A 26,464-nucleotide genomic window follows, 5' to 3' on the forward strand; every position below is an offset into this window, starting at 1 on the left:
CTATCCATTTAAGAAAATGGAAGAGGTAGAGATTATCTAATTGCAAAGCAAAGGAAGAAGGGATCTTGCCCAGGACCCACAACCGGATGCTCATCTATTGCTACTAAATCACCGAGGTCCACACACGGGAAATGAAGCTTCAAATCCGTCTAGCTAGAGGACAAGAGATGCACATATAAAGCAAAGTCTCATCACATGTACAAAAGATACATCTGCCACATGAGATCTTGTGGCACATAGCACATTCCCAATGGAAAGTTTTTGATAAGCAACCTCCACATAAAAACTTTTCCTTGATAAGGAATCTTGGACCTCCACAATTGAATGAATCTATCTCGCCACTTCACTCTACCATCCCGAGCATGCCAACCTTTATTGGCTTTCTCAATAACCCATCTCTTATCCTCTACCATCTTATGATAGATCTAATTAGCTAACCTTTTCTGAAAATCATTACGTTTTACAAACATCCAATCCTACAAAGGGGAAGTAGGCTTAAAATCAAGCAATGGACTATCTTGCTGAAGCTGATCTTGCAAGGTCGACCAAGCTCTCTCTCCACATAAGAGTGGTTGGACTAGACGAGAAAAGCTCCCCAATTGAAGATGCTACAGCTCTTGCCACCAAAATTGGAGCTACAAATGTACCCATCATTGGGGCTTGGCGAGTCGGGAAGGCTGACACAAAAACAAAAGTCCTCATCTTGAAGTTTGGAGACCTGGAAAAGAAGAGAGCCTTCCTCTCTAAGAGGATCGCTCTCAAAGGAGAAAAGATCTACCTAGATGAAGACCTCACCCCAGCCCAGTTAGCCCACAGGAGGGAAAATATGCCACGTGTTCTAGAGGCACGGAAAGCAGGTAAATGGGCTGTATACAGAGATGGAAGAGTCATCATCACAGAGAAAAGGACGGCATGACGGTGCGCGGCCTATGAGACCCTGAAGTTCACACTGTGGAATTGCAATGGCTCCCTTAAGACAGATGTAGGTTATTTTGAGGATACTTTCAAAGGTATAGACATTGCTATGTATACTGAGACACATCAATGTAAAGACAGCCGTTTACCTGATGTATATGGATATGGATGGGAAAGTGTATATCGCCCTCAGCCTAGACGGCCTGCAGGGACGAGGGGATCAGGAGGTGTGGCAATTCTATTTAGAGAAGAGCTCCGAGATACAGTCCAAGTGGTACATAGAGATGTAGAGGCAAGATACATGTGGATCAGGTTACGTACAAGCAGAACTCGCGACATGTATATTGCCATATGCTATTTTCCCCCTGCATACTCTAAGTTTGCCCCTAAAGAGGCATCCCCGTATACACCACTATATGAGGACATAATGGGATACATGAGAATTGGGGATGTTCTACTAGCAGGAGACTTTAATGCACGCACAGGAAACAACCAATCTGCTTTCTTTGACACTAGTGATGAGATGTTCAGAGATATTGCATTAGATGAAGTGGGATTAGTTAGATCAGCCCAAGATAGAGAGATAACAGAATATGGAACACACCTACTGGCACTGGGAAGTGCACATGGTTTGGCCATCCTTAACGGGCTACCACAGTGGCCAAGATCTAATGGCTTCACATGTTGGACTAACAAGAAGGGGTCAAGCACAGTGGACTATTTGATCGGATCACCCAACTTGCTACCTGACATAAAAAGTTTTGAAATCTCAGACAGACCAATTGGATTAGTAGCAGACCATGCTATTCTAGCTTTCACAATGCAATATGGGCATATACATGAAGCACAGTCACATATACCAAAATTACCACGCTATGATTTTGTGGAAGCGACCTCACACATATACAGCATTACTGTGCGAGATGCATTGAGGGAGCTAGACACACAGGCCTCTCTGGATGAGTTTACAGGACAGTTGGCCGAGATAATACACACTTCAGCAGCATACGCTTTCCCACACACTACACCGTCAGATAAACCTCCACGAGGTAATGCTCCACAGAATGGCTGGTATGATGATGAGTGCAGAGAGACACGAGCACGTTTTCAGCGAGAGCTGGCACTTGGTATATGCACCCATAAGCATGCTCGAACACTCTTCAGACGGTTGGTACGCAAAAAGCAGCAGGAATACCTGAGCAGACTAGAAACAGAAATGTATTCCATGTTCTTGGGGCAGGACAGCAAGAGAGCGTGGAAAAAGATGCATGAGAGCCAGCCACCCCTACAAATTACTAGACCGGATGATTGGCATGGATATGCTTGCACACTCTATGATATCCCTGGCCAAGAGCCTATGCCACTCCCCTCAACCTCAAGACCAGCAAATTGCAGATTTTTCACAGAAAAAAAAGTGAGGAATGCCATATGGAAGCTGAAAAATGGAAGAGCCCAAAACCATGAGGGTTTAGTGGCTGAACACTTCACGCATGCCTGTGATATTCTGGCACCAACGCTGGCTCACATCTTTAATAGGGCAGTTTGTGAGGGATTTCCAATCTGTTGGTCAGACCATATTATTGTGCCGCTCTTTAAGAGTGGAGACCCCGCGCTACCTAGTAACTACCGAACTATCATGATTGGACACATGCTGGCCAAGATATATGGCTCTATCGTGGAACAAGCGTTGAGTGAATGGGCCGAGATGCATGGCCTGAGGTCAAAAGGCCAGGCTGGCTTCAGGAGGGGATATACAACTCTAGACCATATCTTTACGTTGAGGGCAATCATTGAAGAAGGCAAGGCATTCAAGAAAAAGATCTATTGCTGTTTTGTGGACTTTCGCAAGGCCTTTGACACAGTGCCACGTGCTAGACTCATGAAAAGAATGCAAAACATTGATGTGCCCGTAGAGATACAGTGGAGTATCTATGCCCTATATGAGACAGTGACAGGCAGAGTACGAACACCTGAGGGCATCTCAGATACAGTCAATAGCACCATTGGGGTGAAACAAGGCTGTCCACTTTCACCGACACTTTTTGGGCTGTATATAGATGAAATTTCAGAATATGTGGATAGGACGGGTGGGGCCGGAGCCAGCCTAGCTGGAGTGCTGATAGCATTACTGCTTTATGCCGATGATATTGTACTTATATCTGACTCACCTGAGGGACTAAATAGACACTTGGATGCATTATCAGCTTTTTGCAGAGATAGAGATCTTAAGGTGAACCTTGGGAAAACTAAAGTTATGGTATTTAACACTTCAGCTGCTTGGGTGACAAGAGCTGAGCACCAGTTTACTTTTGAGGGAGAGCCAGTGGAGATGGTTAGGCAGTATGTTTATTTGGGGGTCACATTGAAGGGACCACGGTTCTCTTGGAGAGAGACATCAGAGGCTCGTTTGGCAAAAGCATATGCAGCCTTAGGGGCATTGGAGAGGCAATGTGCTCACATACAATTTCATGAGCCGCGCACCAAACTGTGGCTTTTTGACACCTTGGTTACACCCACACTCCTATATGGGGCAGCTATTTGGGGTCCGAGTCTGTTTCACACGAAGAGACAGCCTTTGGGAGACCAGGATGGACCAGAGAAGGAATACTATGATGGATGGGAGCATATGGAAAGACCACTGGTCATGATGATCTCACGCATGATACGAGCGAAGAGCTCGACCCCACATGAGATTATCAGAGCTGAGTTGGGGGCATCACCCATGGTGGCTGAGGCCTTGGTTCAAGCAGTGACTTTCATACATATACTATGGGAGCTCCCCCAAGATAGATACCCACGGCTAGCCCTGGCCTCTTCTAGACAACTAGCAGCAGACGGTGACAGACACTGTTGGTATGCTCAGATGAGTACATGGATGCGTCTACATGGTCTGCAGATTGACAGACTACCCCCCTTTGACTATAGCCTGGATTGCCCTACACTTGACCTAAGCCGATCAGAGCTAAACCATGTGATCAGAGCAGACATACTGAAGTTAGATACGGAGAAGACCTGGATCCGACCCCCCTCGCCCCATGGCACGAGGATGGCACACTACCAGACCCACTTCCTCCAGGTATCTGAGGATGGTTTCATCACCCGACCCAATTACATGGACACACAGCTGCCTCATGGACTACGCACAGTTATTGGTCAGATCCGCACCTCATCCCACCACCTAAGGATTGAGACAGGAAGATGGGAGGGTATACAGACAGAAGAACGCATATGCCCACTATGCGACAGAGAGCCAGAGACAGAGGAACACTACATCTGCCGATGCACTGTATATTACGACATACGAGGTAGATACCACTGTCTGTTTCGAGAGGGTTTTGGACCCCTGAGACGGATCATGCAGTATGAGGATCAGAGATGCTTGGGATTTTTCCTCTTGGAGCTCCAGAGGCACAGAGCAACAATTCTACGGAGTAGGAGGCCCCCACAGCTCGGCTCACATAGACAGAGAGCAGTCACTGACTTTTTCATGGATACACGACAGAGTATGGCAGATACCACTACTACTGCCACACAGCCTACAGGAGTACATCATCATTGGACCTCATCTTCTGTAGGTGTCCATTTGGATAGAGCAGTGGAACTTAGCCGGTCTAGGCGCCCACGTCCACCCGGACGAAGGCCTAGACATCCACACCAGAGACAAATTAAAGCCATCATTGAGCGCCACAGGAGACAGATGCCAAGACGCCTCAGCTATGCAGAGATACACCTCCCTAGAGAACAGACATATCATTGATGGAGAGTTTTCCTTTCTCTACTCTCACTTTCAGATCACTGACATGTTTCCCTTTTATGGGACACTATTTCATTTCCTTTTCAGTCTTATAGGCATGTTTTTCATCTTTTTTCTCGTTCTAGATGAGAAACACACCATCATTGTATGTACTGCTTTGGTCTCATAGGCCACATTGGCCTTTTAGAGACGTTAATATACTCTCTCTCTCTCTCTCTCTCTCTCTCTCTCTCTCTCTCTCTCTCTCTCTCTCTCTCTCTCTCTCTATATATATATATATATATATTGCTGAAGCTGATCTTGCAAGGGCATGCTGACGGGCGTGCTGACGGGCGTGCTGACGGGCGAATGCTGACGTGCGTGTGACGGGCGTGGACGAGCGTCTGACAGCGAGCGTCTGACGGGCGTCTGACGGGCGGGACTGTCGTGAGTGCCGCCACTAGGGAGCTGCTCTGCAAGGTCACGTCTCTGCACAGGGAGACAGCCACTGTCCTGCAGGACACGAATGTACTTAGAATGACATGAATGCTGGCTTGTCTGCTGTGTCCTGGGTGAATGTACTGTGGCAGCAGTGACGAATGCAGACACTCTCAGATTGCACTTACTCTCTCAGACTGACATAAATGCAGGCACTGTGAATGTACTGTGGCAGCAGTGACGAATGCAGACACTCTCAGATTGCAGACACTCTCTCAGACTGACATGAATGCAAACTGACATGAATGCAGACACTGTGAATGTATCGTGGCAGCAGTGACGTATGCATACACTCTCCCAGATTGCAGACACTCTCTTAGACTGATATGAATGCAGACGCTGTGAATGCACTGAGATTGCAGATATACTCAGACTGATATGAACCTTGCATGCTGTGTGGACTGGAAACCTACGGGATCTCAGACTGACGCACATTAACATTTCATGTTACAGTCATATCTTATGATGCAGTCACATTGACAGTCTATGATATACTGTCTCTAGTTCATGCTAGAGTGATAGTTTATGTCACTGGTTTACTACTCTACCCAGACTGTAAACAGTTTTATGCTATAGCGCATACTATAATTACGATGGAAGAAACTGACAATGAAGGAATCACAAAACCAGCCATGGAGACAATGTTTCATACACCGCCAAAGAACACGAGATACAAAAACTATGGGCGTAAAACCCGAGATTGGAATGTCTCTCCAGGGTCGAGTAGATATGGGAAGACATCCCGCAAAATTAATGAAACACTATATGAGGAGATGTTGACCATACTCCGTGCTGAAATACGTACCATGAGGAAGGAAATGGAAAAGGACATACAAGAGCAGGTTCGAGCTGAAATGATGGAAGAACTAAAAAAGGAGATGGAACAAACTTTGGATGCACGCATGGCAGAGAAAGACTCATTGATCTCTAATCTACAAGAAGAACTAGACGAATGCAAAAAGAAACTGGACACACAAAAGGAACCACAAACCACACCGAAACTACAAAAAGAAATGGATGTTTTAAAAAAGGACATGCACACCTATGCAAGTGTGGTGGAAGGCACCCAAAAGAAAATGGAGAATGTTGAGAATACCGTCAAAGAAAATGCAGAATGGATAGATGTGGCAAAAAAGAACAAAGGAATGCATGGCAACAAAGTGGAAGTCATGAATGCCACCTTGGAAGAAGAGGCAAAAAAGCGGGTACGCGCACTCCACGTAAGAGTGGTTGGACTAGACGAGAAAAGCTCCCCAATTGAAGATGCTACAGCTCTTGCCACCAAAATTGGAGCTACAAATGTACCCATCATTGGGGCTTGGCGAGTCGGGAAGGCTGACACAAAAACAAAAGTCCTCATCTTGAAGTTTGGAGACCTGGAAAAGAAGAGAGCCTTCCTCTCTAAGAGGATCGCTCTCAAAGGAGAAAAGATCTACCTAGATGAAGACCTCACCCCAGCCCAGTTAGCCCACAGGAGGGAAAATATGCCACGTGTTCTAGAGGCACGGAAAGCAGGTAAATGGGCTGTATACAGAGATGGAAGAGTCATCATCACAGAGAAAAGGACGGCATGACGGTGCGCGGCCTATGAGACCCTGAAGTTCACACTGTGGAATTGCAATGGCTCCCTTAAGACAGATGTAGGTTATTTTGAGGATACTTTCAAAGGTATAGACATTGCTATGTATACTGAGACACATCAATGTAAAGACAGCCGTTTACCTGATGTATATGGATATGGATGGGAAAGTGTATATCGCCCTCAGCCTAGACGGCCTGCAGGGACGAGGGGATCAGGAGGTGTGGCAATTCTATTTAGAGAAGAGCTCCGAGATACAGTCCAAGTGGTACATAGAGATGTAGAGGCAAGATACATGTGGATCAGGTTACGTACAAGCAGAACTCGCGACATGTATATTGCCATATGCTATTTTCCCCCTGCATACTCTAAGTTTGCCCCTAAAGAGGCATCCCCGTATACACCACTATATGAGGACATAATGGGATACATGAGAATTGGGGATGTTCTACTAGCAGGAGACTTTAATGCACGCACAGGAAACAACCAATCTGCTTTCTTTGACACTAGTGATGAGATGTTCAGAGATATTGCATTAGATGAAGTGGGATTAGTTAGATCAGCCCAAGATAGAGAGATAACAGAATATGGAACACACCTACTGGCACTGGGAAGTGCACATGGTTTGGCCATCCTTAACGGGCTACCACAGTGGCCAAGATCTAATGGCTTCACATGTTGGACTAACAAGAAGGGGTCAAGCACAGTGGACTATTTGATCGGATCACCCAACTTGCTACCTGACATAAAAAGTTTTGAAATCTCAGACAGACCAATTGGATTAGTAGCAGACCATGCTATTCTAGCTTTCACAATGCAATATGGGCATATACATGAAGCACAGTCACATATACCAAAATTACCACGCTATGATTTTGTGGAAGCGACCTCACACATATACAGCATTACTGTGCGAGATGCATTGAGGGAGCTAGACACACAGGCCTCTCTGGATGAGTTTACAGGACAGTTGGCCGAGATAATACACACTTCAGCAGCATACGCTTTCCCACACACTACACCGTCAGATAAACCTCCACGAGGTAATGCTCCACAGAATGGCTGGTATGATGATGAGTGCAGAGAGACACGAGCACGTTTTCAGCGAGAGCTGGCACTTGGTATATGCACCCATAAGCATGCTCGAACACTCTTCAGACGGTTGGTACGCAAAAAGCAGCAGGAATACCTGAGCAGACTAGAAACAGAAATGTATTCCATGTTCTTGGGGCAGGACAGCAAGAGAGCGTGGAAAAAGATGCATGAGAGCCAGCCACCCCTACAAATTACTAGACCGGATGATTGGCATGGATATGCTTGCACACTCTATGATATCCCTGGCCAAGAGCCTATGCCACTCCCCTCAACCTCAAGACCAGCAAATTGCAGATTTTTCACAGAAAAAAAAGTGAGGAATGCCATATGGAAGCTGAAAAATGGAAGAGCCCAAAACCATGAGGGTTTAGTGGCTGAACACTTCACGCATGCCTGTGATATTCTGGCACCAACGCTGGCTCACATCTTTAATAGGGCAGTTTGTGAGGGATTTCCAATCTGTTGGTCAGACCATATTATTGTGCCGCTCTTTAAGAGTGGAGACCCCGCGCTACCTAGTAACTACCGAACTATCATGATTGGACACATGCTGGCCAAGATATATGGCTCTATCGTGGAACAAGCGTTGAGTGAATGGGCCGAGATGCATGGCCTGAGGTCAAAAGGCCAGGCTGGCTTCAGGAGGGGATATACAACTCTAGACCATATCTTTACGTTGAGGGCAATCATTGAAGAAGGCAAGGCATTCAAGAAAAAGATCTATTGCTGTTTTGTGGACTTTCGCAAGGCCTTTGACACAGTGCCACGTGCTAGACTCATGAAAAGAATGCAAAACATTGATGTGCCCGTAGAGATACAGTGGAGTATCTATGCCCTATATGAGACAGTGACAGGCAGAGTACGAACACCTGAGGGCATCTCAGATACAGTCAATAGCACCATTGGGGTGAAACAAGGCTGTCCACTTTCACCGACACTTTTTGGGCTGTATATAGATGAAATTTCAGAATATGTGGATAGGACGGGTGGGGCCGGAGCCAGCCTAGCTGGAGTGCTGATACCATTACTGCTTTATGCCGATGATATTGTACTTATATCTGACTCACCTGAGGGACTAAATAGACACTTGGATGCATTATCAGCTTTTTGCAGAGATAGAGATCTTAAGGTGAACCTTGGGAAAACTAAAGTTATGGTATTTAACACTTCAGCTGCTTGGGTGACAAGAGCTGAGCACCAGTTTACTTTTGAGGGAGAGCCAGTGGAGATGGTTAGGCAGTATGTTTATTTGGGGGTCACATTGAAGGGACCACGGTTCTCTTGGAGAGAGACATCAGAGGCTCGTTTGGCAAAAGCATATGCAGCCTTAGGGGCATTGGAGAGGCAATGTGCTCACATACAATTTCATGAGCCGCGCACCAAACTGTGGCTTTTTGACACCTTGGTTACACCCACACTCCTATATGGGGCAGCTATTTGGGGTCCGAGTCTGTTTCACACGAAGAGACAGCCTTTGGGAGACCAGGATGGACCAGAGAAGGAATACTATGATGGATGGGAGCATATGGAAAGACCACTGGTCATGATGATCTCACGCATGATACGAGCGAAGAGCTCGACCCCACATGAGATTATCAGAGCTGAGTTGGGGGCATCACCCATGGTGGCTGAGGCCTTGGTTCAAGCAGTGACTTTCATACATATACTATGGGAGCTCCCCCAAGATAGATACCCACGGCTAGCCCTGGCCTCTTCTAGACAACTAGCAGCAGACGGTGACAGACACTGTTGGTATGCTCAGATGAGTACATGGATGCGTCTACATGGTCTGCAGATTGACAGACTACCCCCCTTTGACTATAGCCTGGATTGCCCTACACTTGACCTAAGCCGATCAGAGCTAAACCATGTGATCAGAGCAGACATACTGAAGTTAGATACGGAGAAGACCTGGATCCGACCCCCCTCGCCCCATGGCACGAGGATGGCACACTACCAGACCCACTTCCTCCAGGTATCTGAGGATGGTTTCATCACCCGACCCAATTACATGGACACACAGCTGCCTCATGGACTACGCACAGTTATTGGTCAGATCCGCACCTCATCCCACCACCTAAGGATTGAGACAGGAAGATGGGAGGGTATACAGACAGAAGAACGCATATGCCCACTATGCGACAGAGAGCCAGAGACAGAGGAACACTACATCTGCCGATGCACTGTATATTACGACATACGAGGTAGATACCACTGTCTGTTTCGAGAGGGTTTTGGACCCCTGAGACGGATCATGCAGTATGAGGATCAGAGATGCTTGGGATTTTTCCTCTTGGAGCTCCAGAGGCACAGAGCAACAATTCTACGGAGTAGGAGGCCCCCACAGCTCGGCTCACATAGACAGAGAGCAGTCACTGACTTTTTCATGGATACACGACAGAGTATGGCAGATACCACTACTACTGCCACACAGCCTACAGGAGTACATCATCATTGGACCTCATCTTCTGTAGGTGTCCATTTGGATAGAGCAGTGGAACTTAGCCGGTCTAGGCGCCCACGTCCACCCGGACGAAGGCCTAGACATCCACACCAGAGACAAATTAAAGCCATCATTGAGCGCCACAGGAGACAGATGCCAAGACGCCTCAGCTATGCAGAGATACACCTCCCTAGAGAACAGACATATCATTGATGGAGAGTTTTCCTTTCTCTACTCTCACTTTCAGATCACTGACATGTTTCCCTTTTATGGGACACTATTTCATTTCCTTTTCAGTCTTATAGGCATGTTTTTCATCTTTTTTCTCGTTCTAGATGAGAAACACACCATCATTGTATGTACTGCTTTGGTCTCATAGGCCACATTGGCCTTTTAGAGACGTTAATATACTCTCTCTCTCTCTCTCTCTCTCTCTCTCTCTCTCTCTCTCTATATATATATATATATTGCTGAAGCTGATCTTGCAAGGGCATGCTGACGGGCGTGCTGACGGGCGTGCTGACGGGCGAATGCTGACGTGCGTGTGACGGGCGTGGACGAGCGTCTGACAGCGAGCGTCTGACGGGCGTCTGACGGGCGGGACTGTCGTGAGTGCCGCCACTAGGGAGCTGCTCTGCAAGGTCACGTCTCTGCACAGGGAGACAGCCACTGTCCTGCAGGACACGAATGTACTTAGAATGACATGAATGCTGGCTTGTCTGCTGTGTCCTGGGTGAATGTACTGTGGCAGCAGTGACGAATGCAGACACTCTCAGATTGCACTTACTCTCTCAGACTGACATAAATGCAGGCACTGTGAATGTACTGTGGCAGCAGTGACGAATGCAGACACTCTCAGATTGCAGACACTCTCTCAGACTGACATGAATGCAAACTGACATGAATGCAGACACTGTGAATGTATCGTGGCAGCAGTGACGTATGCATACACTCTCCCAGATTGCAGACACTCTCTTAGACTGATATGAATGCAGACGCTGTGAATGCACTGAGATTGCAGATATACTCAGACTGATATGAACCTTGCATGCTGTGTGGACTGGAAACCTACGGGATCTCAGACTGACGCACATTAACATTTCATGTTACAGTCATATCTTATGATGCAGTCACATTGACAGTCTATGATATACTGTCTCTAGTTCATGCTAGAGTGATAGTTTATGTCACTGGTTTACTACTCTACCCAGACTGTAAACAGTTTTATGCTATAGCGCATACTATAATTACGATGGAAGAAACTGACAATGAAGGAATCACAAAACCAGCCATGGAGACAATGTTTCATACACCGCCAAAGAACACGAGATACAAAAACTATGGGCGTAAAACCCGAGATTGGAATGTCTCTCCAGGGTCGAGTAGATATGGGAAGACATCCCGCAAAATTAATGAAACACTATATGAGGAGATGTTGACCATACTCCGTGCTGAAATACGTACCATGAGGAAGGAAATGGAAAAGGACATACAAGAGCAGGTTCGAGCTGAAATGATGGAAGAACTAAAAAAGGAGATGGAACAAACTTTGGATGCACGCATGGCAGAGAAAGACTCATTGATCTCTAATCTACAAGAAGAACTAGACGAATGCAAAAAGAAACTGGACACACAAAAGGAACCACAAACCACACCGAAACTACAAAAAGAAATGGATGTTTTAAAAAAGGACATGCACACCTATGCAAGTGTGGTGGAAGGCACCCAAAAGAAAATGGAGAATGTTGAGAATACCGTCAAAGAAAATGCAGAATGGATAGATGTGGCAAAAAAGAACAAAGGAATGCATGGCAACAAAGTGGAAGTCATGAATGCCACCTTGGAAGAAGAGGCAAAAAGGCGGGTACGCGCACTCCACGTAAGAGTGGTTGGACTAGACGAGAAAAGCTCCCCAATTGAAGATGCTACAGCTCTTGCCACCAAAATTGGAGCTACAAATGTACCCATCATTGGGGCTTGGCGAGTCGGGAAGGCTGACACAAAAACAAAAGTCCTCATCTTGAAGTTTGGAGACCTGGAAAAGAAGAGAGCCTTCCTCTCTAAGAGGATCGCTCTCAAAGGAGAAAAGATCTACCTAGATGAAGACCTCACCCCAGCCCAGTTAGCCCACAGGAGGGAAAATATGCCACGTGTTCTAGAGGCACGGAAAGCAGGTAAATGGGCTGTATACAGAGATGGAAGAGTCATCATCACAGAGAAAAGGACGGCATGACGGTGCGCGGCCTATGAGACCCTGAAGTTCACACTGTGGAATTGCAATGGCTCCCTTAAGACAGATGTAGGTTATTTTGAGGATACTTTCAAAGGTATAGACATTGCTATGTATACTGAGACACATCAATGTAAAGACAGCCGTTTACCTGATGTATATGGATATGGATGGGAAAGTGTATATCGCCCTCAGCCTAGACGGCCTGCAGGGACGAGGGGATCAGGAGGTGTGGCAATTCTATTTAGAGAAGAGCTCCGAGATACAGTCCAAGTGGTACATAGAGATGTAGAGGCAAGATACATGTGGATCAGGTTACGTACAAGCAGAACTCGCGACATGTATATTGCCATATGCTATTTTCCCCCTGCATACTCTAAGTTTGCCCCTAAAGAGGCATCCCCGTATACACCACTATATGAGGACATAATGGGATACATGAGAATTGGGGATGTTCTACTAGCAGGAGACTTTAATGCACGCACAGGAAACAACCAATCTGCTTTCTTTGACACTAGTGATGAGATGTTCAGAGATATTGCATTAGATGAAGTGGGATTAGTTAGATCAGCCCAAGATAGAGAGATAACAGAATATGGAACACACCTACTGGCACTGGGAAGTGCACATGGTTTGGCCATCCTTAACGGGCTACCACAGTGGCCAAGATCTAATGGCTTCACATGTTGGACTAACAAGAAGGGGTCAAGCACAGTGGACTATTTGATCGGATCACCCAACTTGCTACCTGACATAAAAAGTTTTGAAATCTCAGACAGACCAATTGGATTAGTAGCAGACCATGCTATTCTAGCTTTCACAATGCAATATGGGCATATACATGAAGCACAGTCACATATACCAAAATTACCACGCTATGATTTTGTGGAAGCGACCTCACACATATACAGCATTACTGTGCGAGATGCATTGAGGGAGCTAGACACACAGGCCTCTCTGGATGAGTTTACAGGACAGTTGGCCGAGATAATACACACTTCAGCAGCATACGCTTTCCCACACACTACACCGTCAGATAAACCTCCACGAGGTAATGCTCCACAGAATGGCTGGTATGATGATGAGTGCAGAGAGACACGAGCACGTTTTCAGCGAGAGCTGGCACTTGGTATATGCACCCATAAGCATGCTCGAACACTCTTCAGACGGTTGGTACGCAAAAAGCAGCAGGAATACCTGAGCAGACTAGAAACAGAAATGTATTCCATGTTCTTGGGGCAGGACAGCAAGAGAGCGTGGAAAAAGATGCATGAGAGCCAGCCACCCCTACAAATTACTAGACCGGATGATTGGCATGGATATGCTTGCACACTCTATGATATCCCTGGCCAAGAGCCTATGCCACTCCCCTCAACCTCAAGACCAGCAAATTGCAGATTTTTCACAGAAAAAAAAGTGAGGAATGCCATATGGAAGCTGAAAAATGGAAGAGCCCAAAACCATGAGGGTTTAGTGGCTGAACACTTCACGCATGCCTGTGATATTCTGGCACCAACGCTGGCTCACATCTTTAATAGGGCAGTTTGTGAGGGATTTCCAATCTGTTGGTCAGACCATATTATTGTGCCGCTCTTTAAGAGTGGAGACCCCGCGCTACCTAGTAACTACCGAACTATCATGATTGGACACATGCTGGCCAAGATATATGGCTCTATCGTGGAACAAGCGTTGAGTGAATGGGCCGAGATGCATGGCCTGAGGTCAAAAGGCCAGGCTGGCTTCAGGAGGGGATATACAACTCTAGACCATATCTTTACGTTGAGGGCAATCATTGAAGAAGGCAAGGCATTCAAGAAAAAGATCTATTGCTGTTTTGTGGACTTTCGCAAGGCCTTTGACACAGTGCCACGTGCTAGACTCATGAAAAGAATGCAAAACATTGATGTGCCCGTAGAGATACAGTGGAGTATCTATGCCCTATATGAGACAGTGACAGGCAGAGTACGAACACCTGAGGGCATCTCAGATACAGTCAATAGCACCATTGGGGTGAAACAAGGCTGTCCACTTTCACCGACACTTTTTGGGCTGTATATAGATGAAATTTCAGAATATGTGGATAGGACGGGTGGGGCCGGAGCCAGCCTAGCTGGAGTGCTGATACCATTACTGCTTTATGCCGATGATATTGTACTTATATCTGACTCACCTGAGGGACTAAATAGACACTTGGATGCATTATCAGCTTTTTGCAGAGATAGAGATCTTAAGGTGAACCTTGGGAAAACTAAAGTTATGGTATTTAACACTTCAGCTGCTTGGGTGACAAGAGCTGAGCACCAGTTTACTTTTGAGGGAGAGCCAGTGGAGATGGTTAGGCAGTATGTTTATTTGGGGGTCACATTGAAGGGACCACGGTTCTCTTGGAGAGAGACATCAGAGGCTCGTTTGGCAAAAGCATATGCAGCCTTAGGGGCATTGGAGAGGCAATGTGCTCACATACAATTTCATGAGCCGCGCACCAAACTGTGGCTTTTTGACACCTTGGTTACACCCACACTCCTATATGGGGCAGCTATTTGGGGTCCGAGTCTGTTTCACACGAGGAGACAGCCTTTGGGAGACCAGGATGGACCAGAGAAGGAATACTATGATGGATGGGAGCATATGGAAAGACCACTGGTCATGATGATCTCACGCATGATACGAGCGAAGAGCTCGACCCCACATGAGATTATCAGAGCTGAGTTGGGGGCATCACCCATGGTGGCTGAGGCCTTGGTTCAAGCAGTGACTTTCATACATAGACTATGGGAGCTCCCCCAAGATAGATACCCACGGCTAGCCCTGGCCTCTTCTAGACAACTAGCAGCAGACGGTGACAGACACTGTTGGTATGCTCAGATGAGTACATGGATGCGTCTACATGGTCTGCAGATTGACAGACTACCCCCCTTTGACTATAGCCTGGATTGCCCTACACTTGACCTAAGCCGATCAGAGCTAAACCATGTGATCAGAGCAGACATACTGAAGTTAGATACGGAGAAGACCTGGATCCGACCCCCCTCGCCCCATGGCACGAGGATGGCACACTACCAGACCCACTTCCTCCAGGTATCTGAGGATGGTTTCATCACCCGACCCAATTACATGGACACACAGCTGCCTCATGGACTACGCACAGCTATTGGTCAGATCCGCACCTCATCCCACCACCTGAGGATTGAGACAGGCAGATGGGAGGGTATACAGACAGAAGAACACATATGCCCACTATGCGACAGAGAGCCAGAGACAGAGGAACACTACATCTGCCGATGCACTGTATATTACGACATACGAGGTAGATACCACTGTCTGTTTCGAGAGGGTTTTGGACCCCTGAGACGGATCATGCAGTATGAGGATCAGAGATGCTTGGGATTTTTCCTCTTGGAGCTCCAGAGGCGCAGAGCAACAATTCTACGGAGTAGGAGGCCCCCACAGCTCGGCTCACATAGACAGAGAGCAGTCACTGACTTTTTCATGGATACACGACAGAGTATGGCAGATACCACTACTACTGCCACACAGCCTACAGGAGTACATCATCATTGGACCTCATCTTCTGTAGGTGTCCCTTTGGATAGAGCAGTGGCACTTAGCCGGTCTAGGCGCCCACGTCCACCCGGACGAAGGCCTAGACATCCACACCACAGACAAATTAAAGCCATCATTGAGCGCCACAGGAGACAGATGCCAAGACGCCTTAGCTATGCAGAGATACACTTCCCTAGAGAACAGACATATCATTGATGGAGAGTTTTCCTTTCTCTACTCTCACTTTCAGATCACTGACATGTTTCCCTTTTATGGGACACTATTTCATTTCATTTCCTTTTCAGTCTTATAGGCATGTTTTTCATCTTTTTTCTCGTTCTAGATGAGAAACACACCACCATTGTATGTACTGCTTTGGTCTCATAGGCCACATTGGCCTTTTAGAGACGTTAATATACTCTCTCTCTCTCTTTCTCTCTCTCTCTCTCTCTCTCTCTCTCTCTCTCTCTCTCTCTCTCTCTCTCTCTCTCTCTCTCTCTCTCTCTCTCTCTCTCTCTCTCTCTCTCTCTCTCTCTCTCTCCAGCCTAAAACATATCTTTCCCACTTCCATGGGCAACTTTTGCTAAGTGGCAACCTTTTAATCCCATTTTCTGACATTATCTAGCTTATTAAACTAAAATTGACTTAATAATTACTCTAGCGCTTAGAAAATTAATTTCACCAGCCAATAATTAAATTGGCTGGCCAGTTTATCTCCCAAGTGTCCTTGAGCAATTATTGACCCTTAGACTGGCATTAATTGATTAATTAATGTCTAGTCTCTAATGTCACCACTGACATTAGTGGCTAATAAATTAGTTCATGCCCAAATCTAACACCAAGTACCACTTAATATCTATCAAGCATAACTTATTACAACTTTTTCCTTTGGCATCAACTGATATCTCGAGGCCCTAGGTCTCGCAGTGTGAAATAATTAACTTGCGCCTCCCATGTGCAAGTCACATTAGCACATTTGATTAACTTTTAATCAAAGGCTAAGCAAAGCAATGAAATTTCACATCATTGTGACAAACCACCTCTTGAAATCCTTGTAGCCATCCTCGATTGCACTACAATGTGCCAAAGCATCCGTTGCCACTCTACGGAAAATACATGTTGGCATCATAATGAAACAACATGTGCACCTATTGCTTAACCATGCTTGTGTCCTCTGTAAATGAAATTCCAATCACTTAAACCACTTACAATCCACACATATGAATCATAACCACTGTCAAAACCATAACGGATGCATTCACATACCCAAACCCAATATTGTTCTGACTACTAAGGCATTGTAATGCATAAGCTGAGCATAGACAACACCTCATAGCAATGATGTACCACATGATAGACATATAAAGCATACATCAGCTACAAACCACATGTATTTTATACAGTTGTACTTTTTTTGCCTGACCTAAAAATGTACATTACATACCATCCATATATTCCATATATACCTTGCAAATGTATATCAAATTTAAATGTACATTCCATGTATGTCATACATGCCTTACAAATGTATGGCTTAAGAGCCTAGGTGCAAACCATACCATATGCAAACTGACTAGTACACCAAATAGTGATCCCAATGGAAAAAATACTGTCAGCATTCAATAACTTGGATGCAAACCAAGTACATGTAAGATCCACTACATAACTGAGTTGTCCATCACTAGAGGAGTGGAGGTACAACTTCCCCTTGAGCATCAAGTAATACCCTAAACCTTCTATGCTTTGCTGAGCTTGAAACAACCCGATCCAAAATCAACTCTAACTAAGACACATCAACGTAAAGTACATCATTGAGGATAATCTACCAAGTTTTCCTCCTCCATCCTGTTGCATTATTTCATTGATGAAACAATACTAAAGCTTCACCAAGAAGCACTTGGAAACTTTACCTCTAACTTTACTTGCCTCAAAACCTCCACTAAATTCTAGGCCTTTTGTCTCTTTGAAGCGTAATCGCTGGAACTTTCACATTGATGCAATTCTATCTTGACCAACATGAAACCTTGTATCCAGTTGACAAGCCCCTCATGTATACTTGGCATGCTAGGACCACCAAATACATTAGGAAACATTCTTGTTTGCATAGTTTGGTCTATTGCAATGTGATTTTGCATACTACTAGCCATACCAAGATACATTTTCCCATATATTACATGCATTAATAGCTACATTTCCCTCGTGACCATAGCATACATGGATTTCACCCAGACAGCCCCTTTCCCCAAAGATATACTACAAAGTCCACTTCATGAAGACTACAACAAATGGCTTCATTGAGAGACCTCGATACCTACATGTATACATGCCACATGAGAGACAAGTAGCCATTGGCCAGGTCAGGGTATCCTCTCACTAGCTTGAGATTAAGACCAGGAGGGCAGCCCACATTCCCCCAACTAAACGGATTTGCGATCTATGCCAAGAGGAGGTGGAGAGCAAGGAGCACTACATTTGTAGATGCAAAGCCTACAACACAGTCCGAGCTCAGTACCCCCTACTATTTGAAGGAGACATCTCCCTTAGAGTAGTCATGGAGTCCCCACACCGACGCCACCTAGGCCAGTTTCTAGTCGAGTTTCTAGTCATGGAGTCCCCACACCAGCGCCACTTGGGGCCAATTTCTAGTCAAGATTCAGAGGCTCCATACATCACTACTATAGGCTAGCACTTCACAAAGAGGGGGACGTTAGTCACAACTCACCAATTTCCTCCACACAGTAACCATGCACATAGCACCGACACAGAGAGGGGTGACATTCTAGAGAGCCAAGGAGATTAGCGTAGCCTGTCACCCATGGATACAAGGATGCAAACAAAGATGCTATATCAGAGAGAGAGATAAGGGAGATCCGCAAATGACATGAGCAACAACTGACAGAGTTAAGGGCCCAGTCCGGATGCTACCCTAAAACTAATTCATCCGGGATGTATGACATACTCTATCCACCAATTCTGACCAGGTGAAACTAGATATAGGGATATCATTCACCCACAGAGCTAGACATATATTACCTCATCCTCCCATTGTATCCCTATGTGAGCACTATTTTGTTTTGCACATCACCTGACCTTCTTTTCATAGTATATCACTAACCATCTTTTAGCACGTCACACTTTGATATCTAGTGACAACCAGCATTGTACATGATTTTGTCTCATAGGCTGAGTTTGACCTCAAAAGACGTTAATATATCTTTCTAGCATGAGTTAAGCACGTGGGCAGAGATGTGGGGAAGACGTTAATATATCTTTCTAGCATGAGTTAAGCACATGGGCAGAGATGTGGGGTCTTAGAGCACAGGGACAGGCTGGCTTTAGGAGAGGCTTTCTCGACATTAGGTCACATCCTCACACTCAAAGCGATCATTGAGGAGGGAAGGTCCCATGCCAACAGGCCTACTACTGCTTTGTGGACTTCCGCAAAGCCTTTGACACAGTACCAAGAGACAAGTTGATACATAGATTGCATGCCATGGGATACTGAAAGAGCTCGGCTGGGGTATTTTGGCACTATATGAGAGGGTTGTGGGCAGAGTACGGACACCTGAGGGCCTTTTGACACCTATTTACTCCCCCATTTGGGTGAAGCAAGGATATCCCCTCTCTCCGACATTATTTGGCCTGTACATTGATGGGATTGCTGATTATATTTCACAAGAAGGAGATAGAGGAGCTCCACTAGCTAACACCTATATACCTCTCCTATTGTATGCAGATGACATTGTATTGATAGCTAACTCTCTAGAGGGACTACAGAGACACTTGGATGCATTACACTCCTATACTATGGACAGTGGACTTTCAGTGAACCTCGGTAAAACCAAGGTGATGGTATTTAATACTACACCACACTGGGTCAGGAGATCAACACCTACATTCACATATGGACTTGAGGAGCTTGAGTATGTGGACTCTTATGCATACTTGGGAGTCTTATTCACAGGGCCCACCTTTTCTATGCAAGAGGCAGTAAACACTAAACTGACTTGCGGATACATAGCACTAGGTGGTTTGGAGAGAATGTGCTCACATGTGCAGTTCCACGAACCCCGCACCAAGCTATGGCTCTTCGATACACTGGTCACATCCAGACTACTCTATGAAGTACAAATATGGGGGTCCCGTCTTGACCACTATAGCAGATCAAGGCGCACTTATGACGGATGGAGGTCGATGGAGAAACAACTAGTGTCCATGATATCCAAGATGATCAAATGTAAGGCCTCGGTTCCATATGAGATCATCAAAGCTTAGATAGCAGCTACATTGATTGTGGTGGATGCCCTCACCCTATCAGTTGCATACATGCATATCCTATGGGACTTACCCAAACATAGATATGCACGGTTGGCTCTTGAATCCTCCAGGTAGGTTGCCAAAGAGGGTGATACTTTATGTTAGTGTGCACAGATGTCGGCCTGGTTTGAGTTACATGGCTTTAGCATGGACAAGTTACCCCCTTCCAGTACTCCCTTGATGCACCATCTCTTGATTTGAGCAGATTATAGATTCATTGGATCATTAGGATGGATCATACCCAATTGGATATCAAGCGGACATGGTTGATGCCAAGGCAGGAGCTAGGGACAAAGATGGCTTTCTATCGCGAGCATTTCCTTCGTATTACAAATGATGGATTTATTGTTCGCTCAAGATACATGGACAGCCATCTTTCCCATGGAATTAGATGTACTATTGGCCAGCTGCACACCTCACATTAGCTAGAGATTGAGACTAGCAGATATAGATCCATCCCACTAGAGAAGCGCATATGTCAATTATGTCAATTAAAGCCAGAGATAGAGGAGCATTATATCTGCCATTGCCCAGCATATTATGAGATCCATGGCCGTTTCCACTCTCTCTCTAGAGATGGATTTGGACCACTATCCAGAGTCATGGATTTTACCGATCAACAATGCCTTGGCCTCTTTCTCCTTGAGATATGACAGCTTCGTGACATACGCCTCAAGAGTACAACTGCTCCAAGATACCGAGGCTCTTTACAAAGGCAGCTCATAGACTTCTTTGCAAAGGAGACTCAACAGACTTCAGTACAGTTACAGCCCCAATCCACACGAGAGACTCAACAAAAACACCAACGACACCTTCATAGCCGAATGAGATATGACAGCTTCGTGACATATACCTCAGGAGTACAACTGCTCCAAGATACCGAGGCCCTTTACAGAGGCAGCTCATAGACTTCTTTGCAAAGGAGACTCAATAGACTTCAGTACAATTACAGCCCCAATCTGCACAAGAGACTCCACAAAAACACCAACGACACCTTCATAGGCGGATACAGGGGATTATTCCTAGGCCCTCCATACCCACATGAGATTGTACCATTTGGAGCTCATTGTTACTAGATAGTGATCTATGTTTTACACATTGCCATAGTTAGTTTCCTTTCTTATTTTGCTTGTGCTACATATTTTCCCTAGACAGTTGTACCATCATACACATGATTGTAACTAATGGTCTCATAGGTCATTTTGGCCTTTTATAGACCTTAATATTTCATTTCATTTCTCATAGCTTGTACAATGCTGGAATGACCCTCCCTTCCTCTCTCTCTCTCTCTCTCTCTTTTTTTCGCAGAAGATAATTAAATTAAGTAGTAAATATTTACATCAAACCATTGTTGAGCTAAAAATGCATTAGCTTTACTTAAACAACCCCAAAACATACTTAATTAATAAAGAAACCTTGTTTATTTAAAAGAAATTCGATCCTAGAGAGTTTTTGTGTCCCATAAGCACAAACCCACTTGGGAGGACCCAAACTTTCTATAAATATGTATGCTGCCCTCCATTCAGCCCTTAATCTCATTTTTGCAAATTTCAGATGTTTTAGCTTGCTGCCTACACCCCGTTCGCGGAGGACATCTCAGCCGAAGCTGTCCATTGCTGTCTCCATCAGTTGGCGCCTGATTTCCAGCCCTCTTCACGCACTTTGGAGCTGATTCCAGCCAGGCAACTGTTGTTCCTGTGCAGACATGTTACCATACAATCTATCACGTCATCACAGTCCTGCAGTCTGCGTTTTTAGTCTTTCTCTCTCCTACAGGTTGTCATGCCTGCGTTTTTAGTCTCTCCCTCACCTGCTGCCTACGTTTTTAGTCTTTCTCTCACCTACTGCCTGTGTTTTTAGTCTCTCTCTCTCTCCTCACTGCTGTCTGAATCAGATCCAGCTTCTCACTGCTACGTTTGCTGGTGTTCAACATCCGGAGGCTGCCTTGCTGCAATTCGGGATCCGTTCAAAGTATGACCCCTCTCCAACTCATTATCCCTGCCCTGATCCTTGAGATACAAGAGTTCCAAGTACAATATTCGTTCACTGCATAGTGTGTTTGCTGCATGAGCATCGTATATTCAATAGTCATATCACTTCATTCATTCACTATGTTCATTGTCTCTAGAGTTACTCTAACCCTAACTATGTTCTTTTATCAGTCTGTGTTTTGTCGTACGGTTTCTGTTTATGTTCTTGTGTTAGGGTATTTCTTTACATGGTATCAGAGCTTGGTACTCTCTAAGAAGCAAAAAAAATAGTAGGTTCAAATGACTTCGAATACAACAATACCGATTCAATCTCCAAAACCAACTATGCCGAGAACCGAGCAAGAGTGGGCCGATCAACTTGCTCCACAAAGTTCCGACATGGTGGTAGACACCTCTGATTACATGGAAGAAAATCTAGGCAAGCTGACCTCTGAAGAATACAAACTAATCATAGCTCATAGACGAAAGAAGATTGAGGAGCTCGATCAAAGAATTGCCCTTCAAGAAAAGCTTCTAAATGAAGGTATGCATGAATTTCTCTCTTCAGATGTTGCGCGTAAATCTGATAATGTTGCAGGGCCGTCGAGACCTCCATCAGAGATGGGCCCCCCTCCTAGAGAACAAGACCAGGAGTATGTTCCTTTTTTTCATCCTCTTTTGTCCACTCCAGTGCAAGGTAATTTAGATTCGCCTTTTGTTCCTTCTTCTTTTACCTCTTCTGCTTTGCAATATTCTGGTAGAGATCATGGGGAAGAAAGAGTCTAGTCTGTTGACTACGGAAAAGGTCCTCTTAAGGATCAATTCTTGTATGTTAACACACGTCGTGGGGATTATAAGAAAAAGCTAGATATCTCCTCTTCTACCTTCCTTCTTTTTTCTCTACTTCACAAAATCAGAATGAATTTGGTGTTCCTTTTTCTTCATTGCATGGTGCATCATCATCTTCACATTTTCATTTTCAATCATTAAATGATAAAAATGAACAAAATGCATTTGCACCTCACACACCACATTTTCAAAACCCACCCATCCCACCACATTCTTTCCATTCACGCCATTTACATTTCCATTTCAGACACCTCATGTCGCACCGCACATCACCGAGGGGTTATGGAAACATAGGCACATTCTTTAGGACCTCATCCTTTCCTCAACGGGGTAATGTTCCACCTACTTCACACACATTTTCCGGATCATTGTAACCTCGGTATCCCCCCCAGTCTCTCCCAAGGGTGGATCAGTTGGCTCCACCGTTTGCCTCCGTGGGTTTACCTAGTAAACCTTTTGGTCATACTGATGTGCCCCAGCCTCACTTTGAACAGGGCTTCTGCATCCCAGTGCCTCCACCTCAATCCACACTCATTGGACACTCACAGCCTACTTCTTCCTACCCACCTCTATCTCCTCCTTCTACCTATCAGACATATCCACCTCCACCGTCTTACCCCCCACCATCTTATCCCCCACATCCATCTTACCGCACCTACCCAACACCTCATGGTTCTAGCTCATCTTCTGCCAAGCATGCATTTAATGACAAGACTCGTTTTAACGGGTCAAACTTTACTACTTGGTCGAACTTGATGAGACATGTCCTTGACTCCCAAAACCTAAAGGATATTGTGCAGGGATTGGAACCCCAACCAGATCCCGCACTTGTCCCATACGAGGTTGTCCGCTCATGGAAGGCTAGAAATGCCTCCGCCATTGTCGAGCTGATGCACGGCTTATTGCTTGAGTTTCATTCTCAGCTTCAGCATTTTGACTTAGCGTTTGAGCAATGGGCACACTTGACTGACCGCTATGTGGCTCACGACAGGACCCGTCGTATCAATCTTGACCATGAGCTCCAGCTTTTCAAAATCATTGATCGGGATGACTTGAAAGTCAAGTTAGCTGAGTATCGACATCTTCTCGCTAAATTCTTCACTACGGGAACTCCCAAGTCCTCTAACGATCAGGTCACATTGTTCCTAAATAAACTCCCCAAGAAATATTTCAATTTTGTGGAAGGTATAGTTTCAAAGCCTACCATGCCTGCATTCTATGAATTTGAGTGTCAATTGTTGCGTTACGCACGGTTGTTTAATCAGTTTCATATGAATTCCTCTTCAGAGGGGGCTCTTGTTGCTCATTCTCAAAAAGGGCAACAAGGGAAGGGAAAACAAAACCAAACCTCCACTCAAAATCAAAATTAAAATCAAGAGCAAAAGCAAAAGCAAAATCAATCCGAGGAATCACAAAGAATATCATCTCTCAAACCTCGGTGGCAAAATGCACCTAAAAAGAAAATGTATTGTCAACATTGTCAAAAGGCTGACCATTTTGACGACGAGTGTTGATCAAAGGCAAGAGGCATAGCACCAAAATCTAAGTCACAGACCCCCGCTCCTCAGTCTGGGCAACCCCCAGCAAGGGAGGCACGATGATGGCAAGGGGCAGTTTAAAGATCAGACTCATACTGCCACCGCTCAGCCATCTCAATCAACAGCGTTCTCAACTCCAAAGGGCTTGTCTGACTGGTCTGCAAAGGCCCACATCGTCTCCATAGAGATATCCAATGCGATTCTCATCCACATCTGTGAGTTTCCTCCTAACGAGGTTAACGTAGAGACTTACTCGTCACAGCCGAGCACTTCAGCTCCTATTTGGATTGTGGTCAGTGGAGCTATACATCATATGACTCCTATAGCAGACATTTTCTGTTTCCGAGTCCTTGCATCCGGACGGGTCTGCGTAGGAAACAACTCCTCGGTCAAGATTCAGGCTCAAGGTTGCGTCAGTTTTGACACTAACAAGAGTCCGGAACTGGCTTCGCACTGGACAATGTATATCATGTCCCTCAGCTTGGGGTGAACTTGTTATCTATTCAACAGCTTTGCCGGTTGGGGTGAGCAGTCTTCTTTACAGCAACCACAATCGAGATCCTTGACTCTCAAACTGGTTTAGTGATTGCTCGCGGCGAGGCACAGCCTAATGGCCTATACCACATGACACATTTTCTGACCGAGCCAACAGCTGCTGGCTCCGTGTTCCATAGCTTCCAGGCTTTAGCCACATCTCGGGAGCCTACGAACAATGAGCGCCTTTGGCATTTTCGCTTAGGGCATCTTGGTTATAACTCTCTTTATGAGTTGTCACGCCATGAGCTGGTTAAGGGCCTTCCACACCTGAAGGTAGCTCAAGATGTCTATAAAGCATGTCAGCTCGAGAAGCAGCACCGTACCTCATTTCCTCAGCAAACCTCACATCGTGCAGAGGCACCTCTTAGATTGATTCATCTTGATCTTTGTGGGCCGACATCCACTACTACCTTGAACGGCGCAATGTACTTCTTTTTCATAGTGGATGATCATTCCAGATACATGTGGGTGTACTTCCTCAAGCATAAGTCTGATGCTTTTACCTATTTTCTACTTGGGTGCTACTGGTTCATAACCAGACTAGTCGTCGTGTCGGTTGCATGAGGAGTGATAGCAGTGGTGAGTTCATCTCCCACGAGTTTTCCGAGTTTCTACAAACGCATGGCATCTCCCGCTAGCTCACCTCTACCACTTCTCAAAATGGAGTCGTAGAGCATAGGAACCAGACAGTCATGGAAATGGCACACTCTATGTTGTTCACAGCAGAGCTCCCTAAGCACCTTTGGGTCTAGGCTATTAACACTTCGGTGTACATCCTCAACCGGTGCCCCGACTGCGGCTCTTCACCTGTATGAGGCATTTTTTGGCTCTCGGTCTGCTATTTTCCACTTCAGAGTCTTCGGGTGTCATGCATACAAACACGCGCCTGATAACATAGGAAAGCTCACTCCCCAATCTGATCTTCAGTTTTTTGTGGGATATTCCTCTGAAGCAAAAGCCTATCGTTTATTCGATCCTCAAACAAACAAGGTGATCGTTAGACCGGATGTCGTCTTTGACGAGAGGGATATCGTGCAATCCTTTGCAACGGATTCCGCTCTAATTCCTTCTTCCATATCATCAGAGATCATGCCTACTGAAACTGGTCTACTTCCCGCTCCTGACATTTCTGCAGATTCTTCCACTCCTAGGCCCCCTCTGCAAGACCTGTTACCTCATTGATACCAACAGACTGTGGGAATCAGGGATCCTACCAC

The 26,464-nt window shown here is 45.5% G+C and overlaps 4 protein-coding genes across 6 annotated transcripts in view; 3 read left to right on the top strand and 1 right to left on the bottom strand.

Moving 5' to 3' along the window:
• The window catches only part of LOC148035458 (uncharacterized), a 176,778-nt gene that overhangs the window by 109,167 nt on the left and 41,147 nt on the right, over positions 1–26,464 (bottom strand). The window lies entirely within an intron of this gene.
• LOC148035460 (uncharacterized) lies at positions 920–5,386 on the top strand (the record flags this gene model as incomplete). The annotated part of the gene is made up of 2 exons (XM_087678783.1): positions 920–3,360; positions 5,299–5,386. Coding segments are annotated over 2 exons (2,529 nt in total), but the record flags the coding sequence as incomplete, so codon positions are not given.
• On the top strand, positions 6,724–11,103 carry LOC148035461 (uncharacterized; the record flags this gene model as incomplete). The annotated part of the gene is made up of 2 exons (XM_087678784.1): positions 6,724–9,169; positions 11,015–11,103. Coding segments are annotated over 2 exons (2,535 nt in total), but the record flags the coding sequence as incomplete, so codon positions are not given.
• On the top strand, positions 12,500–26,429 carry LOC148035462 (uncharacterized; the record flags this gene model as incomplete). The annotated part of the gene is made up of 2 exons (XM_087678785.1): positions 12,500–14,940; positions 26,102–26,429. Coding segments are annotated over 2 exons (2,769 nt in total), but the record flags the coding sequence as incomplete, so codon positions are not given.

Source organism: Lygodium microphyllum, chromosome 5 (assembly GCF_053477565.2).
Source record: "Lygodium microphyllum isolate KBCC chromosome 5, Lygodium_microphyllum_v1.1.10, whole genome shotgun sequence".
Taxonomy (NCBI): domain Eukaryota; kingdom Viridiplantae; phylum Streptophyta; class Polypodiopsida; order Schizaeales; family Lygodiaceae; genus Lygodium; species Lygodium microphyllum.